Genomic DNA, 24,029 nt, shown 5'->3' on the forward strand with positions numbered 1-24,029 from the left:
TTGTTTGCAACCCTTGTATTGATATTAGAAGACATTGCACAACAATTGTAAGTTAAATAAAAATCTTCAATAATTTAACATTTAAAATTTTTTTTTTAAACAAACTATAAAAGTGAAAAAACAAACATATACATTAAATAACTAATTGAATAGCAGCACCCATCTGCCCCCCCCCCATCCCCAACCGTCAACACACTTTTAATAACAATAACTCCCACAACAATAATTTTTCAATAACAATTAAAATATAACAGGACACAAACACCCACCCACACACCCACCCCACCCCAACAGTCAATTTTTAAAAATAGTAGTGATAACTCCAACAACCCCCCCCCACAACAGTCAATAATTTAATAACAAGAATAAGGACACCCCCACCCCCCACAATCATGCGAAATAGCCTACCTGCGTCTACTCTTCCCTCTAATAAATAATTATTAGATAATGAAGCAAATCCTGTGTATAGTAAACAAGAAGTTACCATTAGCATCACTGCATAGAGAGAATTATTGAGCTTATCTAATAATTCTTTAATAGCCACATCTGACTGACTGTAAAGCAGAAAATGCCGTGCTGGGGAACTGCTGTGTTTTAATTTCCTGACACTAACATGTGCGAGATCACAATCTCCTGTTCTTCCCTTTGTGCTTTCGGTCCATCTGTACAATGTGCTGAAGCCCAAAAGGTCATGAATGTGACTTTAAAATGAGCAGGCATGCACAAACCTTCGCACTTGCCATTTTATGTTGTTTGAGAGTTGTGCAATCGGATCACCAACATAAAAGATGGTTTCCACATCGCCCCAGCCCTCGGGCAACATTGCACCAATATAAATCAGCCATAAGATGCTGAGAGTTTTGTCAAGCACAGTAAAGTCAAGCAGAGTGTGATTCAGAGTTCTATCAGTCACCAACTGGATGCAGATGACGGGCTCCTCAAATTTACATGACTACTGATGTTATGATTGCTGACGTAATGTGTTTGTGGCTTAATAGCACTGTAGAAACCTATATGCTTTTGGCTAATCAAAAAAAAATGCACAGTGACTCATATGACCAGTTAGACGCGTGGGGTATCTTCATTTCAATGTTTCCAGTGCTGAAGTTCATGTGCAGGGTCACATATTGAGAATTTGGGCTCATACCTCTGTGATTTTCCATCCACTATACTGGTAGGAGGCACAAACTGTAGTCTTGATATGTGCTTCTGCCACGTGAAGCCTGTCATGTATCCTTCATGGTTACTGCTTGCACTATTACAAGGTGTGCTACCAGAGGGCACTGCAGTGGGAGACTTGCAGGTTACCTGTACAGGTGTGCCTGGCCTACTATAAAAGGCAGGTCACCAGGTGTGATCCTCACTCTGGCGTTATCTATAAAGGACTAAGGTCACTACAGTTCAAGTACAACACATTGCCTCATGGAGTCATTATCAGAGCATCTAAAGATATAACAAATAGTCCTTTGCCAGGAATGCTGTGACAAAACTTTTACCCAAGGTCATTAAGTTTCATGTAACTCAGTATCTGGCATTATACTTCTGTTTTTCTTCACGGTGAGAATCTTGTGAAGCACTTTCTATCCACTCAACAGTTTTAAGATTGACAGAGATTGTAAAATAAAAACTTGAGTTTAAATATTGCTTCATCACTTCAAAACGTCTAAAAGCGCATTGCTCCACAAAATACAGTGGGGCTGAAATTCAGAGTCCAGATAAGGCCGGTTACCACCATTTTGAGGCGGCCATGCGGCAGAATCGAGTTGCCGCACTGAAGTCCATTGGCCGCCACGACCCAAATTCATCTCGGGGATTTTTCGGCCTGTCCCCACTTACGCTCCGCTGCTGTCGACCGCTGCAAGCGCGCCATGAAAGCGAGCACCGCCATTCTCCTGCACCTACATCGCAATCTGCCCGAAATTTACCTCCAAAAACCGACGATCCGTTGCGTGGTGTCCCTGACAGCCTTTTCTGTCATGGCACCTTGTTTTGTATGTGTGCGGCATGGCAGTGTGGCGGCCCTTCAAGGGGAGGGCACACTGCCGCGGCCACAATGTTTTTTTTTGCCGGGCGACTTCCCGATCGGTTGGACTATTGTGCTTCCTGGTTCGGTCGGGCCACCAACAGGCAGCCTGGCACCCCCTCTTGGGTACCAGGTCACTGGCCCGGCCGAAACCCTCCCTGGTGGCCCAGTGGCTGAACCTACAAATTCGCTGCTTCTCTCCCCTTTAAATGAGGGGAGACACGCGCAATGACATCACCAATGCTCCGCCACTGAGTGCCAGCAGCGGATACTTGGTCCCGCCCCAACTTCCGCCCCTCACCAGCACTTACCGCCGCACTTCTGCCTCCATTATGCAAAAAAACTTTTAAGTGCAGAAAATCGATCGGAAGCCCGCCTTATCGCACCTGGCAGTTAAAACTTATAAAAAAGGTGCACCAGCTTTCTGGCGGGCCTGAATTTCAGTCCAAGTGACTCTTGTGAAGTAGATTCCGACAGTGGATAGTCAAGGGGCTATGGGGGGGGGGGGGACTTAACACAATCACAATCACTAAGGAGTTGGTACTCAGTAAGATAATGGGACTAAAGGCAGATAAATCCCCTGGACCTGATGGCTTGCATCCTAGGGTCTTAAGAGAAGTAGCGGCAGGGATTGTGGATGCATTGGTTGTAATTTATCAAAATTCTCCAGATTCTGGTGAGGTCCCAGCAGATTGGAAAACTGCAAATGTGACGCCCCTATTTAAAAAAGGAGGCAGACAAAAAGCAGGAAACTATAGACCAGTTAGCCTAACATCTGTGGTTGGGAAAATGTTGGAGTCCATTATTGAAGAAGCATTAGCAGGACATTTGGAAAAGCAAAATTCGTTTAGGCAGAGTCAGCATGGATTTATGAAGGGGAAGTCATGTTTGACAAATTTGCTGGTGTTCTTTGAGGATGTAATGAAGAGCGTGGATAAAGGGGAACCAGTGGATGTGGTGTATTTGGACTTCCAGAAGGCATTTGACAAGATGCCACATAAAAGGTACTGCACAAGATAAAAGTTCACGGGGTTGGGGGTAATATATTAGCATGGATAGAGGATTGGCTAACTAACAGAGAACAGAGAGTCGGGATAAATGGTTCATTCTCTGGTTGGCAACCAGTAACTAGTGGGGTGCCGCAGGGATTAGTGCTGGGACCCCAACTATTTACAATCTATATGAACAACTTGGAAGAAGGGATCGAGTGTAACATAGCCAAGTTTGCTGATGATACAAGGATGGGAGGAAAAGCAATGGGAGGAGGACACAAAAAATCTGCAAAAGGACATAGACAGGCTAAGTGAGTGGGCAAAAATTTGGCAGATGGAGTATAATGTTGGAAAGTGTGAGGTCATGCACTTTGGCAGAAATAAAATCAAAGAGCAAGTTATTATTTAAATGGAGAAAGATTGCAAAGTGCCGCAGTACAGCGGGACCTGGTTGTACTTGTGCATGAAACACAAAAGGATAGTATGCAGGTACAGCAAGTGATCAGGAAGGCCAAAGGAATCTTGGCCTTTATTGCAAAGGGGATGGAGTATAAAAGCAGGGAAGTCTTGCTACAGCTATATAAAGCATTGGTGAGGCCACACCTGGAATACTGCGTGCAGTTTTGGTTTCCATATTTACGAAGGGATATACTTGTTTTGGAGGCAGTTCAGAGAAGGTTCACTAGGTTGATTCCGGTGATGAGGGGGTTGACCTATGAAGAAAGGTTGAGTAGGTTGGGCCTCTACTCATTGGAATTCAGAAGAATGAGGGGTGATCTTATCGAAACGTACAAGATTATGAGGGGGCTTGACAAAGTGGATGCAGAGAGGATGTTTCCACTGATGGGGGAGACTAGAACGAGAGGGCACGATCTTAGAATAAGGGAATAAGGGGCTGCCCATTTAAAACAGAGATGAGGAGAAATTTCTTCTCTGAGGGTTGTAAATCTGTGGAATTCGCTGCCTCAGAGAGCTGTGGAAGCTGAGACATTGAATAAATTTAAGACAGAAATAAACAGTTCATTAAATGATAAGGGGTTATGGGGAGCGGGCGGGAAGTGGAGCTGAGTCCATGATCAGATCAGCCATGATCTTATTGAACGGCGGAGCAGGCTCGAGGAGGCCTTATGGCCTACTCCTGTTTCTATTTCTGATGTTCTTATGTTCTTATTAGCATCAATTTGTAAGTTACAACTTGAATTTATACAGTGCCTTTAACGGAGTAAAATGTCCCAAGGAGCAATTATCAAACAAAATTTGACACCAAGCCACATTGGGAGATGTTGGAGCAGTTGACCAAAAGCTCGGTTAAAGAGGTAAGTTTTAAGGAGTGTCTTAAAGGAGGAGAGGTTCAGGGAGGCAATTTCAGAGCTTAGGGCCTTAACAGCTGAAGGCACAGCCGGCAGAAGAAAACTTGGTGTATTCAGGTAATTTCTCAAATTTAACGCACCAAGAGCTGCTTGTATTTGTGCCGTTCCCGTTTCATGAATTATTGAAAGTCTCAATTGTTGATTCATGTCAGTACCTGAGAGTTCAGCTGAATGTCAACTTTAGCTTGGACTGTCCTTCAATACTCTATTGGATGAAGGATAGCTCTGAGCATTCTTCAATTGCAGCAAAGTCCCAGTGCATGTTAAGTGTGTGCTGTGTCTGACACGTGTACAAACGATTCTCCTTCATGGTTTGGAACTTCTAAGCTTGCAATAGACAGTCTTCCTCTTTTTGAACTCCAGGACCAACGTGGATGTATAGTAAAAGAGCAATGTGATTCGAGGAGAGGCCAGGCTCAGGCCTAAACTGACCTGGCACTCAGAACATTGGAGGGGATTGGGGCCCATGTTGGATATGGACCTCGGTTACAAACCCTTACATAAGATCTGTCTTAAGCAGTTGGTTATGAGGAAGCCTGGCATGTAACATTGGACTTGAATTTCACAAATCTGGACCCAAAATAAAAGGTTCACCAATGTCAGTATTGAAGTTAGTCACTGAGATGTCATTGCAGGTATTAATACCTCCTAATGGGATTTTTTTCTTTCCACTATAGGGGACTGTTTTTAATTCCTGGAAGGCAATTTGGGTTGTTCTTTTAGAAGATGGGATTGAATTTTACAGTAAAAAAGCTGATGGGAGTCCCAAAGGAGTCATTCCACTGAAGGGGAGTTTGGTTACATCCCCATGCCTGGACTACAGCAAAAGAATGGTGTGTAAATCCAAATTGTTTATTGCAATTCTTTGGTTGCTTGTAAATAATAATTATTAAAAGACACACGTTTTATCAAAGATACTACATATGTATAATTGTCAAATAAATTATATTAATAAATTCTTGACTTAAGCTAAAATACGACTACGTTCTGTTTTATGAAACTAAAATTATGATTACATTTCCTATAAAAACTAGAACTAAAATAAGACTAAGTTTGAGAGAATGAGAAAAACTGAATCTACATTTATTTCTATCTGTAAATAGCATTGGTTCACAATTCAATCACAGGTGAAAGAGACAGTTAATTCTGAAAACTCCTTCATAGGAACTGCAGATAGTTATGTGAATAAAAATTCATTTTTAGGTTCAAATTATTATGTAAACTGGCAGATTAAACTGTAGCCTTTAATGGTAACATTAATTACAGTTTTTAAAACTTAAGAATCCAAATAAATAATCTAATACATGCAAAAATGTTTCATTTTTATAGAATCCTACCACACAGAAGGAGGCCTGCTCTTTGGTAGAGCTATCTAATTAGTCCCACTTCCTGCTCTTTCCCCATAGCACTGTAAATTTTTCTCCTTCAAGTATTTATACAATTTCCTTTTGAATCTGCTTCCACCATTCTTTCAGGCAGTGCATTCTAGACCATAACAACTCTGTGTAGAAATCTGTAACTCTCTACCATACAGACTGCTTTTGTGTGTGTTTTATTCTGTAATTGATTTTGTCATCTTACAGTTCTTTATTGTGATATCTTTTTTCTCCCAGTTTGTTTTCAAGCTTCATACAGTAAAGAATCAGGACCATTATTTGCAAGCTTCACACCTTGAAGAACGCGATGCCTGGGTGAAGAACATTAAGAGAGCAATTCAGTGTATCGAAGCTGGTCAGAAATTTGCACGAAGATCAACAAGAAAGTCTATCAAGTTGCCTGCAGATATACATTTGGGGTAAGGACTTCAATTGATCTGTTTTCCCCCTGTCTACATCTTCTGTCGATACAGCAGCAAATTAATTCATCTGTATAGTTGGTCTAGTTTGGTGAGATAGAAGCATTGACCTGTGGTTAATTTGTAGTTTTATCAGATTCAATACGATAATGGTATGTGTGCACAAGAATGGAGTTAAGAATGTGATTGGAGAGAGTTAGTCAGCAATAGAGACCATGAGGCCAAATATGATGATGAGACTTACGGGATGACCTCAAGTGCCTTAAACCTAAAGTGCCTACTCAAATCCTGACATCTTACACAACCTGTTTCTTGCAAACTTGCCTGTGCAAATCCTTTGTAACTGGTTGCATTAATTCCACCCCATCCACATGCCAATTGGTCCTGACCATCCTCTCAATAAAATTCAGTAGAAAATATCACAACCCTCCATGACATATCTTTTTCTGATCTTTCAATTAGTGTAAGTACGTGGATTACTACTAAAGACATATAGATCAGGAAATGCCCAGATTTGATCACTGGTCTGTGAACATTGAAACCATCCTGATCAACGTGACAGCGCTCACCTTCAGCATCCTACTCAACCCTAAACTGATCTTTGGAACCCACATCCAGTCTATCACCAAGACCATCTACTTTCACTTTGAAATATCACCCATCCCTGTCCCTTTCTCGCCAGTCCACTGGCACTGAAACCCTGATCCACTTCTTTCTCACTTCCAGTCATCCCATGGTCTCCTCCCCACCAACCAAGCTCCACCCTAAATTCTAACTCATTTTATCTTGCACTAAATTCTGCCCGACTATCACTCCTGTCATTGCTGATCTCTGGTGGCTTCCCATCCCTCAGCATATTAACTTACAGTTCTTCATCCATTCCTCCATGTACCACCCTACCTCTGCAACCTCTTCCAGTCCTATGTCCCAGCTCTTCTAGTGTACTGTACGCTATCTCCCCCTTTACCATTGATGGCAGACCCTTCAATCATCTTGCCCCACACTCTTAAAATTCTCTCCCTTAATCCTTTCACTTTATTATATCTCTCCCTATTTTCAAAAGCCTTTTTAAACCTGTCTCGTCGACAGTGGATTTGACTACATCCTCTCATTTCCGTTCTCTTCCTTCTTGGGTCCAACCCAGCATTGTGAAGCACATTGGGATGTTTTGCTACATTAAAAGCGCCTTATGATTTGTTGCAGTTTCAGAATTATCAGCCAGGATTATCTTTGAAATGCTACAATCGGCTTTAGCATTCCTTGGATTAGAAAGGGAAAAATCAGCTCGGGATGCTGCTGCTGCTGATTCTTAATCGCACTGTAAGATATATGTGCATAAACGCGACGGCAATTTTAACCCTACTCACTCAGCCGAAACCTGGCGAGTGGGCAGTTACCATCGCCCTGGCTCTTACCTGTCCGAAAGCTGCTATGATCGCAACATCTGCAATTTTAACCTGCTCTCCTGAGCAGGCAGCAAGGACACGGGCCTGGAGCCATCAGGGTCCTTCTTTACATACACATGTTGTGGCCCGATATCATCATTGAGACCCGACTGTAATTTTAACTCGGGCCTGAGCGGGGAATCCATCTGCAGCTAAAGTTGGGGCCGATGAGCACTGTCCCCTGTTCGCTGCAATGCTTCCTCCGCGGCCCATTCAAATTTTTGCGCAGTATCAACAATGGAAAAGCTGGTGAGCAGCCTGCACGGGACCTAGCAGATGACTATGCAGCCACGAGCTTAGCGGGAACATTGCCGACGAGTCTTGGCTACAGTGCATCAATGATGATGATGATGATGCTTTCTTCAGTCAAGTAGCTTGCTGGAAAGTATGTGTGTGTAAAACACAATAAGTTAGCCAGAGAGGTAATAAATCTCTTTCAAGTGGAAATCATAGCTCTTCAGTACCAGGCATATGTTAGTTACCAGCTTCCCCATTAAATGTTGTTGGTTTTATTTATTGATCTTTACTGGGATGATCGATGCTGCTTTTCTCGCCAAGGACAGACCTATCAATAATCTTATTAAAAATGATTTCTAGCTTGTGTTCAGTATACTTTGCTATTATAAAGAGACTGGCTTATGGGCTCTAATTTTAGAACTCTTCCCTCCATTTAGTGCTTTGTACCTTTCTATGAAGGAGCCTGAGACGGGAGTAAAAGAACTGAAATTGCAAAAAGAGAAGAAAATCTTCAATCATTGCTTTGCAGGTGATTATGAAACAATATGAATGTTTCCTGCTCCGTGGAAGTGTAATTGAGGGAACTACACAATGCCTTACCTTCTGATCAGCAGGCTACAACCTCAAGTACCAGGATTCTGTCACTTTGGCTCATGATCTTCAGTTGTATGAGCTCCATCAGTTCTCAGTAGAGTCACCAAGTAGACTAAAGTGAACAAAATACAACAATAACAACATCTTGCATTTATATAGCACTTTTAATGTAGCAAAACGTCCCAAGGCACTTAGCAAGAGCGTTATCAATACAAATTTTGACTCGAAGCCACAGAAGGAGATATCACAACAGATGACCAAAAGCTTGGTCAAAGAGGTAGCTTTTAAAGAGCATATTAGAGGAGGAGAGAGGCGGAGAGGAAGGGAATTCCAGAGCTTAGGGCCAAGGCAGCTGAAAGCACGGTCATCAATGGTGGAGCGATTAAAATTGGGGATGCGCAAGATGTCAGAATTAGAGGAGCACAGAGACCTCAAAGGCTTGTAGAGGGTCTAGTAAGGAGGGGGAACTGAGGGAAATCTTTATTAGTCGGGAAATTGATGGGATTGAAGGCCGATAAATCCCCAGGGCCTGATGGACTGCATCCCAGAGTACTTAAGGAGGTGGCCTTGGAAATAGTGGATGCATTGACAGTCATTTTCCAACATTCCATTGACTCTGGATCAGTTCCTATTGAGTGGAGGGTAGCCAATGTAACCCCACTTTTTAAAAAAGGAGGGAGAGAGAAAACAGGGAATTATAGACCGGTCAGCCTGACCTCAGTCGTGGGTAAAATGATGGAATCAATTATTAAGGATGTCATAGCAGTGCATCTGGAAAATGGTGACATGATAGGTCCAAGTCAGCATGGATTTGTGAAAGGGAAATCATGCTTGACAAATCTTCTGGAATTTTTTGAGGATGTTTCCAGTAAAGTGGACAAAGGAGAACCAGTTGATGTGGTATATTTGGACTTTCAGAAGGCTTTCGACAAGGTCCCACACAAGAGATTAATGTGCAAAGTTAAAGCACATGGGATTGGGGGTAGTGTGCTGACGTGGATTGAGAACTGGTTGTCAGACAGGAAGCAAAGAGTAGGAGTAAATGCTTTTCAGAATGGCAGGCAGTGACTAGTGGGGTGCCGCAAGGTTCTGTGCTGGGGCCCCAGCTGTTTACATTGTACATTAATGATTTAGACGAGGGGATTAAATGCAGTATCTCCAAATTTGCGGATGACACTAAGTTGGGTGGCAGTGTGAGCTGCGAGGAGGATGCTATTAGGCTGCAGAGTGACTTGGATAGGTTAGGTGAGTGGGCAAATGCATGGCAGATGAAGTATAATGTGGATAAATGTGAGGTTATCCACTTTGGTGGTAAAAACAGAGAGACAGACTATTATCTGAATGGTGACAGATTAGGAAAAGGGAAGGTGCAACGAGACCTGGGTGTCATGGTACATCAGTCATTGAAGGTTAGCATGCAGGTACAGCAGGCGGTTAAGAAAGCAAATGGCATGTTGGCCTTCATAGCGAGGGGATTTGAATACAGGGGCAGGGAGGTGTTGCTACAGTTGTACAGGGCCTTGGTGAGGCCACACCTGGAGTATTGTGTACAGTTTTGGTCTCCTAACTTGAGGAAGGACATTCTTGCTATTGAGGGAGTGCAGCGAAGATTCACCAGACTGATTCCCGGGATGGTGGGACTGACCTATCAAGAAATACTGGATCAACTGGGCTTGTATTCACTGGAGTTCAGAAGAATGAGAGGGGACCTCATAGAAACGTTTAAAATTCTGACAGGTTTAGACAGGTTAGATGCAGGAAGAATGTTCCCAATGTTGGGGAAGTCCAGAACCAGGGGTCACAGTCTGAGGATAAGGGGTAAGCCATTTAGGACCGAGATGAGGAGAAACTTCTTCACCCAGAGAGTGGTGAACCTGTGGAATTCTCTACCACAGAAAGAAGTTGAGGCCAATTCACTAAATATATTCAAAAGGGAGTTAGATGAAGTCCTTACTACTCGGGGGATCAAGGGTTATGGCGAGAAAGCAGGAAGGGGTACTGAAGTTTCATGTTCAGCCATGAACTCATTGAATGGCGGTGCAGGCTAGAAGGGCTGAATGGCCTGCTCCTGCACCTATTTTCTATGTTTCTATGTTTCTAGAGCTGGAGGAGGTTACAGAGATAGAGATGAGGTGATGTTAAATATAGAATAAAATAAGTTAGACAATGCCTTTTGGGACTGAAAGCCATTGTGCATTGGCATCAACACCAATCCAACTTGTGGAGAATAAAATTCAGTCCCACTGTAACCAAATATTGAATGAGGTGTATAGAAAATCATTCTGTAGCTTCATTATAGTATGTATGCACACATCAGAATATCTTTGCTTGTCCACTGGAGGATTTGCTATTTTTATTTTCATTGTGTGGTTCTACGGCACTTAGCAGGTATTATGATCCTAATCTTAATATATAAATCAAAATGCTGGCAATTGACCACATTCTTTCATATATGTGAAATCCTTTTCTTAGCTTTGAAATGGGGTTTCATCTAGTCATTGGCCTAATTAATGGGAGGTGAAGAAGTCCTCTGAATTCTGGGCTGAAATATATATTTTTTAAAGCTGCTCTTTTCTGGTTTCCTCACACACTGATAGGCCTGTAATTTCCGGCCAGCAGCGAAGCAAAGGCATTTGCCACTGGCCCTGAAGTAAGCTTCCCACAAAGATCTTGCGATCTCTTTGCCGAGAAAGTTTGCTTTTATGATGTTTAGTTGAGATCAGTGTAAGTTAATGGGGAATCCCTAATGCAAGCAGCCAATCACAGTGCAGAATTCTCATAGACTGGGAACCAGGAAGCGAATATGCTCTTTTTATTCTAACTTTTTAAAAATGTTAGCGAGAGCAAAACAATGATTGGGTCCCTCACATGGGGAAAAGGTAAACCTGAAATAAAGATGAACAAACTTAAAATGGATAAATTTAGCACTCCACAAAATTAAAATTAGTTTTTCAGGGCCATAATGTTTGTTTAGCAGTCATTACACTGTTAAAACCCCAGTTACACTTAATTCAAAAGGGTCTAACTTTTAATGGGGTATTTAACAGTGATATTACTGCTGTTTCTCTGATTTCCCTGATTACACTAATTGCCAGCTATAGGGAGGAGGGGCAGGGGGGAGTCACAGCGTAGCCAATGTTGGAGCAGTGAATGACTGACCACAACTTCAGGTTTTCCGCATTTGGATGTGTCTGTGCTACATCCTGAATTTGCGGTAAGTTTGTTCGCTTTATTACCTACCACAAATTCTGAGCCATTGTAACAAGACATCACAGCGATAGAGTTTATAGAAGACAATTGGGTACCTTTGCATCTTCAGTGCATGAGATTGGAAAAGGTCTGCTTCCACCATCCACTAATTCTCACCGGCTATTTCTTTCAGGTTTTAAAATCCATTTATACGTTTTTTAAGATATTTACCTGACATATTGCAGTGTACACATCATCAGGGAGAATGGTGATTAAAATCCTCTATCTACTCATAATACAAATTAAAGAGTGCAAAGATCATCTTAAAAATATGTACAGCAGCTCAAATAATGTTATTTATGTCCACACCAATCTGGCAGACCGTTATAGAACCTCCGCTATTTTTATTCCCTTGCAATCAGATTAACACCTTCATATGTGAGAAAATGTAGGTGCTTTATGCTGCTATTTGTTGTATTTTGCAGGTTTCATCAATATTCTCACTACTTGTAACATCAATATGTATGAAATTATACTTTGTTATTGTAGCAGTACTATTTTTTTTTAAATCACTCGAAGATTCCTTTGAGTGATGTGTGGCAAAACTCTGCTGCCCGTATCCTAACTTGCACTAAGTCCTGTTCACCCATCACCCCTGTGCTCACTGACCTTCATTGGCTCCCGCTCTGCCCACACCTCCATTTTAAAATTCTCATCCTTGTTTACTAATCTCTCCTTGGCATTGCCCCCTCCCTATCTCTATATCTTCTTCCAGCCCTGCAAGCCTCTGTGATCTCTGAGCTCCTCCAGTTCTGGCCTCTTGCACATCCCTGATTTTCTTTGCTCCATCATTGATGACCGTGCCTTCAGCTACCAAGGCCCTGAGCTCTGGAAATGCCTCTTTAAACTTTTCCACCTCTCTATCACTCTCCTTTAAGACACACCTTAAAACTAACTTCTTTGACCAAGCTTTTGATCAACTGTCCTAATATCTCTTTTCCTGGCTCGGTGTCAAATTTTATTTGATAATCTATGTCAATAACTTAGAAGAAAGAGCCAAGTGCAGTGTCTCTATAAGTTTGTTGATGATACAAAGCTAGATGGGAAAGTAAGATGTGAGGAGGACACAAAGAGCCTGCAAGGGGTTATAGACAAGTTAAGTGAGTGGGCAATAAGGTGGCAGATGGAGTATAATGTGAGGAAATGTGAGGTTATTCACTTTGGTAGGAAGAATAGAAAAACAGAATATTTTTTAAATGGTGACAAACTATCAAATGTTGGTGTTCAGAGAGATTTAAGTGCCCTCGTACAGGAAACACAGAAAGCTAGCATGCAGGTACAACAAGCAATTAGGAAGGCAAATGGCATGTTGGCCTTTATTGCAAGGGGGTTGGAGTACAAGAGTAATGAAGTCTTACTACAATTGTACTGGGCTTTGGTGAGACCCCACACCTGGAGTACTGTGCACAGTTTTGGTCTGAGAAAGGACATACATGCTTTAGAGGTGGTGCTACAAAGGTTCACTAGGTTGATCCCTGAGGTGAGAGGGTTATCCTATGAGGAGAGATTGAGTAGATTGGGCCTGAACTCTCTGGAGTTTAAAAGAATGTGAGGTGATCGCATTGAAACATATAGGACTCTGAGGGGGATTGACAGGGTGGATGCTGAGAGGTTGTTTCCCCTGGCTGGAACTAGGGGGCATAGTCTCAGGATAAGTGGTCGGCCACTTAAGACTGAGATGAGGAGGAATTTGTTCACTCAGAGGGTTGTGAATCTTTGGAATTCTCTACCCCAAAGGACCGTGGATGCTCAGTCATTGAGTATATTCAAGGCTGAGATCGATAGATTTTTGGACTCTCGGGTAATCAAGGGATATGGGGATCGGGCAAGAAAGTGGTGTTGAGGTCGAAAGTCAACCATGATCTTATTGAATCGTGGAGCAGGCTCGAAGGAACGTATGGCCTACTGCTGCTCCTAATTCTTATGTTTTCATTTTTATAAGACTCATGGGAGAAACTTATTCTAGCTTCTTAAAAAATGGAACCTTAATAATATATCGAGATTGACACAAACTCTGGAACTGAAGTCGTGGATTCAAGTTTAGAAGAGAGAAGGTGAGCAAGCAGTTTAGATTTAACGACTTTACACAGAGGCTGGCATATTGGTGGAATGGCCTGCCCATGGAGACCAGAAAAATAAATGTTCATGAGAGCTAACAGATTGCTACAAAAACACAACTGGTTCACTAATGTCCTTCAGGGAAGGGAACCTGCCACCCATACCTGGTCTGGGCCTACACATGACTCCAATATGCGGTTGACTCTAAATGCTCCTGCGAAGTGGCTCCCACCACAATCTCAGGAGCAACTGTGGGTGGGCAATAAATGATGCCTTGCTAGCGTTGCCCATATCCTGAGGACAAATGATAATAGAAACAAAAAAAATCAAGTACTTTTTTTTCATTCATTTAAAATGATTATTGCAGGTGCCTCTGTGATTGACTGGTTGCTGTCAACTAACTTTGTCAGGAATCGTCGAGAGGGGATCCTGCTAGCGGCTGCTCTCATCTGCGACGGGTATATTCAGCCGGCTGAGGATAGGGCCAAGATGGCAGCTGAACAGATAGCTGAAAACTGCTTTATCGATGACGCCGATGTTTATTATTATTTTGTAAGTGGTAAAAATATGCCATGTAGCACAATAGTTGTTTTATTTTATTTTTCATTTAGTGTTTCATAACATTTTATAAGGGGTCGACAACAGTATTTTTTTGTCAGGCAATCTGCAGAAGAGATTTCCAGGGATGAGGGTCTTCAGTTATGTGGAGAGACTGGAGCAGCTGGGGTTGTTCTCATTACAGCAGAGAAGGTTAAGAGGAAATTTGATAGAGGTATTCAAAATCATGAATGTTTTGATCGAGTAATTAAGGACAAACCGTTTCCAGTGGCAGAAGGGTCGGTAACCAAAGAACACTGATTTAAGGTAATTGGCAAAAGAACCAGAGGAGATATTTTTTTACACAATGACTTGCTATGATCTGGAGTGCACTGTCTGAAAGGGTGGTGAAAGCAGATTAAATAGTAACATTCAAAAGAGAATTGTTTCAATACTTGAAGGGGAAAAATATACAGGGCTATGGGTGAAATGCATTTGCTTCATGGGTTCTTTGCTTAAGAATTCACAGCAACACATTGCTATTAAGAATTAGTTGGTTTATTAGCAAAGGTTCAACAATCACACTACACATTACCAGTTCCTCCACCAGGCTCACAACCACCTGCCTCATCGTGGATCCCCTGAATCCAACTGGCTGGGGTTTTATTAAGTCTTGTGAATATCACATGACTGGCTAAGCCACTCCCAACTCAACAGCTCTACACTATTTTGTGTGAAACTATAATTCAAGTGCCCCCTTTTTAAAGGGGCACTATCAACAGCTCTACAACTATTTTGTTGTCAACTGCTCTACAAACCTGTGAGCATACTCACAGGTGCATACATTACAATGGGGAAAGAGCAGAGGAGTGGGACTAAGCTCTACCAAAGAGCCAGCATAGGTACAATAGGCCGAATAGCCTCATTCTATGCTGTATCATTCTACAATTCTAAGATTAAGGGTTTCAGAACCCAGACGGGTAGAAGGGGTTAAGGTAAAGATCTGTCACAGGCTAATTAAATAGTGGAACATGCTCGAAGGGCTGAATGGCCCATTCCTGCTCCTATGTTACTTGACCTTTTTAAAAAAACAGGGCAAGACTGTACTTTAACATAATTTTATGTTGTGGAGTAAATAGCTTTGCCTTTCTCCATGACAGAGCTTTGGTAATTGTTTTCCAATTTAAAAAAGAAACTGGTTGGAATTATCTGAGGATTGATAAATTCATCACCTAATTTTAACTAGGTAGATAATTGTATTTTAGCCATTTTTGAAGTGTAGTCACTATTGTAATGTTGGAAACACACCAGCCAATTTGCACACAGCAAGGTCCCACAATCAGCAATAAGATAAATGATTAGATGAACCTTTTTTTAAGTGATGTCGGTTGGGGATAAATGCTGCCTAGGACATCATGAAAACACCCCTGGTTTTACTCAAATTATGTCATAAAATCTTTGACACTCATCTGAAAACGGAGACAGTGCCTCAATTTAACATCTCATCCAAAAGGTGGCACTTCTGACAGTGCAGCACTCCCTCAGTACTCAGCACTTATAACATTGAAAACCCCCAAGGTGCCTCACAGAAGTATAATCAGCCAAGCCTGCTACACAGTTCTCAAGGACAGGGTTATTGAGAGTGTTTGCATTTCCTGTGATTTCATCCCTTACTGCTCATACAACTACTGAAGCCCATGTGTGAATTGGTCAGTTAGGTGAAATTGTATGTGCTGTTTTAATTTGGGAAAGTGTTTAATTGTGTCTGACTGCAATGTGATTCTACCATTTTGCAGGCGGACAGTGGGTTTTTCAGTGAAGGAAATTCAAGTGACGATGATGATGTTTTAAAAGAGGAGTTTCGAGGAGTTATTATAAAACAAGGATGCCTGCTTAAACAGGTAAGTAATAAAGTACTGGACCTATGTTACATCAGTACAGAGTTCCGTGGTAAAGGGAGGACAGTACTGGGTCTGTGTTACATCAGCACAGAGTCTGGGGGTAGAGGGACAGCAGTACTGGCCTGTGTTACATCAATTCAGAATCTGTGGGTAAAAGGAGGACAGTACTGGGCCTGTGTAATAATACCATGGCCCAGGGGTTAAAGGGATAATAATATAATACCGTACCTATGTTACATCGCTGCAACACTGACTGGATGATCCATAAGTTGATGCTCTGACTATACAACTAATTAGCTAGTCTTTCTCCACTCCCCTAATTCAAGCTGGCTCTCTTCACTCCTGCCACAAAGTTTATCCTGGCACTCTTCTACCTCTCCAACTCCAAAGCACCTCTTCCCCCTCACCCTCATTGTATCCACCCCGCTACCCTGCAAAGTCCCACTCCTGCCTGTGTCTGTCTGCTAATGTACCTGGCAGGGTCCTTTGTTCTTCTGCGCTGTATCAAGCATTAACTGATGATGTTCTCTTGAGAGTTTCTGCCTACAGTACTCAGAGACCCAACGCTATTTGCTGTGGCACGAACAAAGGGTGAAGAGGAAAGTGCAACCTGGTTGTTATATATATATTTACTCTGCACAGCCACTAGAGGGCTCATCCCCTGGAGTCCCAAGCGATCCCACAATCCCTTGGGAGCACAGGTATTTAAGGAGGCTTCACAGGAGAGGCACTCTGAGACCTGCAATAAAAGACTAAGGTCACACTTTACTTTGAGCTCACAGTGTTCAGTCTGACTCTTTCTCCATACTCAACACCGGCCAAGTGCATTAGCAGCCAGACCTGGGTAGAAGTGGAATTGGAGTGGGTGTGGGAGGTGGGACAGGCCTGGGCTCCACTGACTTTTGTCAGCAAATTCTGGCACATTGACTGGACCCAGAAACGCTGAAATGCTGATGTTTGGCATGTTCCACTCGGCACTGATCTACTTTAGAATCTTGCACTGAACACAGCTGTGCTGCAGAAGGCTCTACTGGATACAGATGTGTTGTGAAAGGCTCCACTGAGGGTATTGACATGGTTATCTTTTTTTTAACAGGGCCACAGGAGGAAAAACTGGAAAGTCCGAAAGTTTGTGCTGCGGGATGATCCTGCCTACTTGCATTACTATGACCCGACTGCGGTATGGTGTTTTCAAGTTTTACTCTGCAGAAGATGTCCTCCAAATATTTGTACCTTGCGGCCCCCACACCCGTCCTAACTTCTGAAACACAGTGTCCAATTTAACTCCCCAAGCCTGGCGGAGTGGGTAGGTCACTGCCCTTCATTTAAAATGAGGGCAGTGACCTACCCACTCTGATCCTGCTGCCTTCCCACTGTACCCTGATGGAGTCCTTCCCCTGGGCTACCCCATATTGTTATCAGTACACAATAAAAATAAAATACTATTACGTAAAAGAACAGCAAAACCTAATATCTGATGAACAAAAGTCTAATAGCCTTGTGGACCTATTAGGATGCAGAATCCCCAGTTTTAAATATAACATAGGACTCCTCTTTACATTCTGCAAAGGAGTATAGTTTATTATAAGCTGGTAAAATACAGACAGCCAGTTTTCCCAGTGCAACACTTTTGATTTTTTGTGACCTTGTATACAAGCAGAGGCATTATTTTCAGCAGTTGTAAGCATTATTCTCAGCAGTTTTCTGTGTGTGTTCCCATAGTGTAATTGTATGCCTGAGCAAACAAATAGAGGCTGATAATATGTCTGAAAGCTTATTCCATGCCTGATGCAGTGAAAGCTGGGAAATTCAGACAGGGCATGCCTCGTGTACTGGGAGTCTGTGCACTAACTGTGCGCAAAGCTCATCTATATTACAGGACCTTCCCATAATGTAGGGGGAAGGCCTGAGTAGCAATCCTTCCAGGTAGGTGCAAATTTAAGAAAAATAAAATGTTATTCCAAGAACCACCCTTCGTTAATGACCCTGCTTTTATCCTGCCTCCAACAGCTTATTCTACAAAACACTCCTTGTGTCCCTAGGCATTGAATTGGAACAAAAAAAATGGTGGCACATGGAGGGCTGGCAGCAGCCCTTTAATAGCTGCTGGCACCTGTCGTTAAGATCATCCCCGACTCCTGCGGTGCTCCCAGAGTTCAGGCATGGCCAGTGCACGAGTTGCCAAGGTTCCAGTGTCCACATTATCAGCCCCCTAATTTCTGTAGCAAACACAGTGCACCATTGGAGAAATATGAATTGCAGATTTGGAGCTATTATTTTTACAATATGAAATGAAAGGAAATTCATTTGTCTTTTATTCAAATATTAAAAGCATCATGGGTTAAAAATTTGGGTACCCTTTACCACCAGATTCGTGAAAAGAAGTGGCCACCACTTCACTTCTGTCTGCCTCTGGCGCGGGACTTGGCGACCGCCATTTTAGTGAGGGCCATAGCACTGCCATTTGCAGTGCTGGTCCTAAACGTGCAAATCTGCAGAGCGTGATTTCAGTCATTGTGCAACGGTGACTTGATGCCACACTCTGCAAACATGGACCATTGCACTGAGTTCAACGCTGGGTCCTAAGCTTGCTCAGAAAAGCAAGCGTGCAGCAAGCGTACAGAGAGGCTGTCAGCATTACTTAAAGGGACACGCACATCTTTCAGGTAAGCTCACATTTAAGATTTTGGTTTGGATTTTTTATATCTAATTAAGTAGTAGCTTGGTGCAATAGATGTTAGAAGTTTTTAAAGTGTGCAGTGAGTGCTGCTGGATGCTTGCAAGGCCTCCAATGATAAAGGAAGGCCTCTGAGAATACAAAAAATGCTGGAAATACTCAGCATCTGAGGAGAGAGAAACAGAGAGAAACCGAGTTCACGCCTCAGGTCAAGATGTGGCCTGATCTGCTGAGTATGTCTAGCATTTTCTGCTTTTATTTCAGATTTCCAGTATCCGCCCGCAGAGGGAAGAGAAAGACAACAACAACAACTTGTATTTATATAGCGCCTTTAACGTAGTGAAATGTCCCAAAGGTACTTCACAGGAGTATTATGAGACAAAATAAAATTTGACACCGAGCCACATAAGGAGAAATTATGACAGGTGGCCAAAAGCTTGGTCAAAGAGGTAGTTTTTAAGAAGCATTTTGAAGGAGGAAAGAGAGGTGGAGAGGCAGAAAGGTTTAGGCAGGGAATTCCAGAGCTTAGGGCCTCGGCAACAGAAAGCCGACCACCAATGGTTGAGTGATTATAATCAAGGATGCTCAAAAGGGCAGAATTAGAAGAGTGCAGACATCTCGGGGGGTTGTGGGGCTAGAGGCGATTACGGAGATAGGGAGGAGCGAGACCGCGGAGGGATTTGAAAACAAGGATGAGAATTTTGAAATTGAGGCATTGCTTAACCGGGAGCCAATGTAGGTCAGTGAGCACAGCGGTGATAGGTGAGCGGGACTTAGTGTGAGTTAAGACATGGGCAGCCGAGTTTTGGATCACCTCTAGTTTACGTAGGATAGAATGTGGGACGCCAGCCAGGAGTGTGTTGGAATAGTCAAGTCTAGAGGTAACAAAGGCATGGATAAGGGCTTCAACAGTGATGAGTTGAGGCAGGGGTGGAGACGGGCGATGTTATGGAGGTGGAAATAGGTGGTCTTAGTTATGCTGCAGATATGTGGTCAAAAGCTCATTTCAGTGTCAAATATGACACCAAGGTTGCGAACAGTGTGGTTCAGCCTCAGCCAGAAGTTGGGGAGAGGGATGGAGTCAATGGCTAGGGAATAGAGTTTGTGGCGGGGACCGAAAGCAATGGCTTTGGTCTTTCTAATATCCAATTGGAGAAAATTTCTGCTCATCCACAATTAGATGTCAGACAAGCAGTCTGACAATTTAGAGACTGAGGAGGCTCGAGAGAAGTGGTAGTGAGGTAGAGCTGGGTGTCATCAGTGTATATGTGGAAACTGATGCTGCCAAGGGGCAACAAGTAGATGAGAAATAGGAGGGGGCCAAGGATAGATCCTTGGGGAACACCAGAGGTAATGGCGCAGGGATGGGAAGAGAAGATGTAGCAGGTGATTCTCTGGTTTTTGATTAGATATATAAGAATGGAACCAGGCAAGTGCATTCCCACCCAGCTGGATGACGGTGGAGAGGCATTGGAGGAGGATGGAGATGTCAACCTTGTCAAAGGCTACAGACAGGTCAAGAAGGACAAGGAGGGATAGTTTGCCTTTGTCACAGTCACGAAGTATATTTTTGGGACTGACAAAGAAGAGGAAGAAGCAAAAGAGGAAGAAACAGTAGGAAGAATGCAACCCAGACATCGCCTTTCTGGCCGGGATATCCTATGATACCAGTGACTACAACCCCATTTTCTCTTTCAACATTTGTCCCACAACTTACCTTCTCTGATACTGACCATCACAGTGTTCTCTTGATCACAATGCTGAAATAAAAGCCACCACAAAGCAAACTTTACAATTCAACATTATTTTTAGAAATTTGTTCCTGGGAAGTGGGCGTCGCTGGCAAGGTCTATCCTTCTATCCGTTCAACATGACATCACGAAATCAACTAATCACCCTGATGCATTCCCTTAGTGACTGTCTTGTGTGTGCCTTTGCCTCCTCCTCATCATCATCATAGGCAGTCCCTCGAACGAGGATGACTTGCTTCCACACCAAAAGGGATGAGTTTGCAGATGTTTCAATGAAGGCCCCGATATTCCAGTCCTGAACTCCAGGGTTGGAAGATGCTTGTGCGTGGATTTTTTTAACGTGTGGTGACCGTTGCACATCAGCCACCACATGGGCTTGGCAGAGCTAGGCCTTTATCCAGTGGCAAGGGTTAACCAGGATGACTGGAGATCTGCTCTGCTGCATGGACCTAGTGCGCACACATATTGCAGTGTGGGCTGGCCCTTGCTGCCCCTGGGCCCTCGGCTCTTCTGCCAGTAAACAAAGCTTCTTGCAATTGAATCGACACGATGGGCTGAAATGGCCTCCTTCCGTGCTGTAAATTTCTAACATTTCTATGAAGAAGTTACATTTATATAGCGCCTACATCAGGACATCCCAAAGCACTTCACACCCAATACTTTTGAATGTAGTCACTTGGAGCACAGCAAGGTCCCACCATAAGATAAATGATCAGATAATCTGTTTTTGATGTTGTTTGAGGGATTAACGTTAGGTAGGACACTCCTTTCTCTTCTTTCAATAGAGCCATGGGAATTTTTTACCTCCACCTGAGAGAGCAAATGGGGCCTCTGTTTAACATCTCATCGGAAATATGCCACCTCTGATAGTGTTGCATTCCCTCAGTACTGCACTAGAGTGTCAGCCTAGATTTAGTGCTCAAGTCTCTAAACAGCAGCTTGAACCCATGTTCTTCTGACTCAGAGGTGAAAGTGCTCCCAACTGAGTCACGTCTGACAGCAATTGAATAATTTAGACGTCGCATGAAACATTGCACTGCTGGCTCCATCCCGGCCTCCAAAAAATTTTTCCCTTGGTTGGGCTAGTTAAGCCCACCCAGCGAGTTTCATGGACAATTAGAGGAAGCAGGTCTGCTGATGTCATTAATGACGCAACATCAGCCGATTTCCTTAAAGGGACCATGCCCAAATTTAGTGTTCTACAGCATTGAGGTGCTGCAAAAACTGACAAGCACTGCACAGAGGATCAGGACTGCATCCAGGCTCTCCCATAACTCAAATTCAAAAATCTGGAAAAAAGTATTGTTAAGTGGCTGTGCTGCCTGTTGGGTCTGCTGAGCGCTGGCAGACCCGACAATGGGAAAATGCGCTGTGTGCATTTTGACAGCGGGTTCCCAATCCGCTGTCAATCAACTCTAATGTCACAGCTGACCCGCCACCGATCCCTTCCACTGAGCACTGGCTAAATTCCAGCCAAGGTCTCTGTAGAAATCCTCCAACACATTCACTTTGTGACAACGTGAAGTCTGTCTCTCTCAACAGCTGGAAGCTCCTGGAGGTGCCCATGTAAGATGTTCTATAGGAAGCGTGGCGAATGGAATTTACACAATTCAGTCATTCAGGTAGTCCACATTTGTGAAGCTGAGGCAAGAGGTCAGTGGCCATTGAATCAGCTGATGAATTGACAGCTTCAAATGTCAAGTCAAAGCTTCCAACTGACACAGATATCATCCCTTAAGAACAAGCTTTTCTTCACTACACTTGCAGTACAGATTCAGCATGCTGCAAGTCTTTACACATGTGTCCATCCAGTCTGACCTCATTACCTCTCTCACCATCGACAGATTGCCTCTGCCATCTCTATTTCACCTGCTGTCTATTCCATTAGCATGGGTGCCCTTGAAACTCACTCACCTTGATCCTTAGAATCTTACCACGATCATCCCCAACACCAACAGCACCAACAACAACAACAACAACCTTCTCCACAATCACCTGATGACCTCCCAGCTAGTGCCTCCTGTGTAATGTGCAACCAGGCATTGTTGGTGCACTGTCGTGGTCTCTTCCGCCCATGGCAAGGGAAGAAGACCTCCCTGAGTGACTCACCAACATCTCCCGCCGAGGCAGGGTAAATCAAAGCCCTTGTTTCGTAGCAACCATAGAATCATAGAATGGTTACAGCACAGCAGGAGGCTATTCGGCCCGTCGAGACCAAATCAGAGAATCAACATTTCTGTCCAACCAGTAGGAACTCAGTCCTACCAAAAATACAAGTTGGAAGTCATTGGAAGGCAGAGGAGGATCTAATATAAGCAACATGTCAAACCATAGGACCACAGCTCAGTACGTCCGGAGTGATGCAAGAGCTATTGTAGTGATGTCATGCAGTGCTGCCCCAGTGGCTGCAGCATGGCTGATGGAAGACTGCTGACTTTCAGTGGGGGACACTGCAAATGGCCTTGCAGGAAAACCTCGAGAGCTGGTGGCTGGGAGTGTCAAATCGAGTGACGGTGTTTCTTTTTCTTCTTCTTCCTCCTCCTCCTCATCTTGTGAAATGAGGAAGGCACAAGGGTGGAGTTGTGGTGAGGGGAGGGTGGGAAAGCTTGAGTTATATGTGAGAACATATGAGGATACCAGCATCTTGTATACTTTCAACCCCGCCGCTGACCAATGGCTCAGCCATGCTCCTGCCAAGAATGGCCTATACCGTCTCCTTCAAGGGGGTGAGGTGAAGCTATGAGTGGGAGGTATGCCTTGTGTTTGGTACAGATTATTAGTAGGTGAGTGATTGGGGGAGGGGTCGTGTTGTGCATTGAGAAGTGTGTGAATCTGATGGTGCAGTTGGTAGGAGATGATTTTTGAAGATATATTCACTGACCTTTACTAGTGGTCTGAGGTCATGAAGCTTCTTTGAGCACTGGAACCAGGTAGTGGGGGTGACACCCTCGATGATGTGGTTCCACATCATTCTTTCTGGAGGGCCTCCTGGCCCCTGTGGGTAGAGGACCTCTCTTGTAGTGTTGACCCTTTGCACAAAACTGGAGTGCTGTGTGCAACACCCTGGGTGGCCCTTTCCTGGCTTGGTGAGCCTTTTGTGTTAGTGCTGGAACACTTTTCCCATTTATTTAGGTTCGGAAGGGAATTCAGCTTTAAGTGCTGAAGACTCCCATTTGGGAATTCTTTTTAATGTTTATTTTATTCCAGAAGACCTTTGAGCTCCAAGGGCTAATAACTGCCTATTTTTAAATGGTTTTAATTTTTTTTCATTTTAGACGGCAGTTCTTGCTTTCTAAAATGAGAGCCTTGCTTTAAGGGAAGGCCGTTCTTGCTCCAAGGATGCTACTACCACGCTACATTGGGTCTCCTGCTAAGACTCCCGCCCAAAAACCTGCCTTCC

General features: G+C 43.4%; 1 protein-coding gene across 1 annotated transcript in view; it reads left to right on the forward strand.

Annotated features, from left to right (window-relative positions):
• Positions 1–24,029, forward strand: part of plek (pleckstrin) — a 90,310-nt gene that overhangs the window by 61,518 nt on the left and 4,763 nt on the right. The window contains exons 2-7 of the mRNA XM_070888772.1: positions 5,063–5,218; positions 5,999–6,180; positions 8,300–8,391; positions 14,131–14,315; positions 16,097–16,201; positions 17,298–17,381. Coding sequence (XP_070744873.1) covers positions 5,063–5,218; positions 5,999–6,180; positions 8,300–8,391; positions 14,131–14,315; positions 16,097–16,201; positions 17,298–17,381 — 804 coding nt within the window. The remainder of the gene's footprint in view (positions 1–5,062; positions 5,219–5,998; positions 6,181–8,299; positions 8,392–14,130; positions 14,316–16,096; positions 16,202–17,297; positions 17,382–24,029) is intronic.

This window comes from Pristiophorus japonicus, chromosome 9 (assembly GCF_044704955.1).
Source record: "Pristiophorus japonicus isolate sPriJap1 chromosome 9, sPriJap1.hap1, whole genome shotgun sequence".
Taxonomy (NCBI): domain Eukaryota; kingdom Metazoa; phylum Chordata; class Chondrichthyes; family Pristiophoridae; genus Pristiophorus; species Pristiophorus japonicus.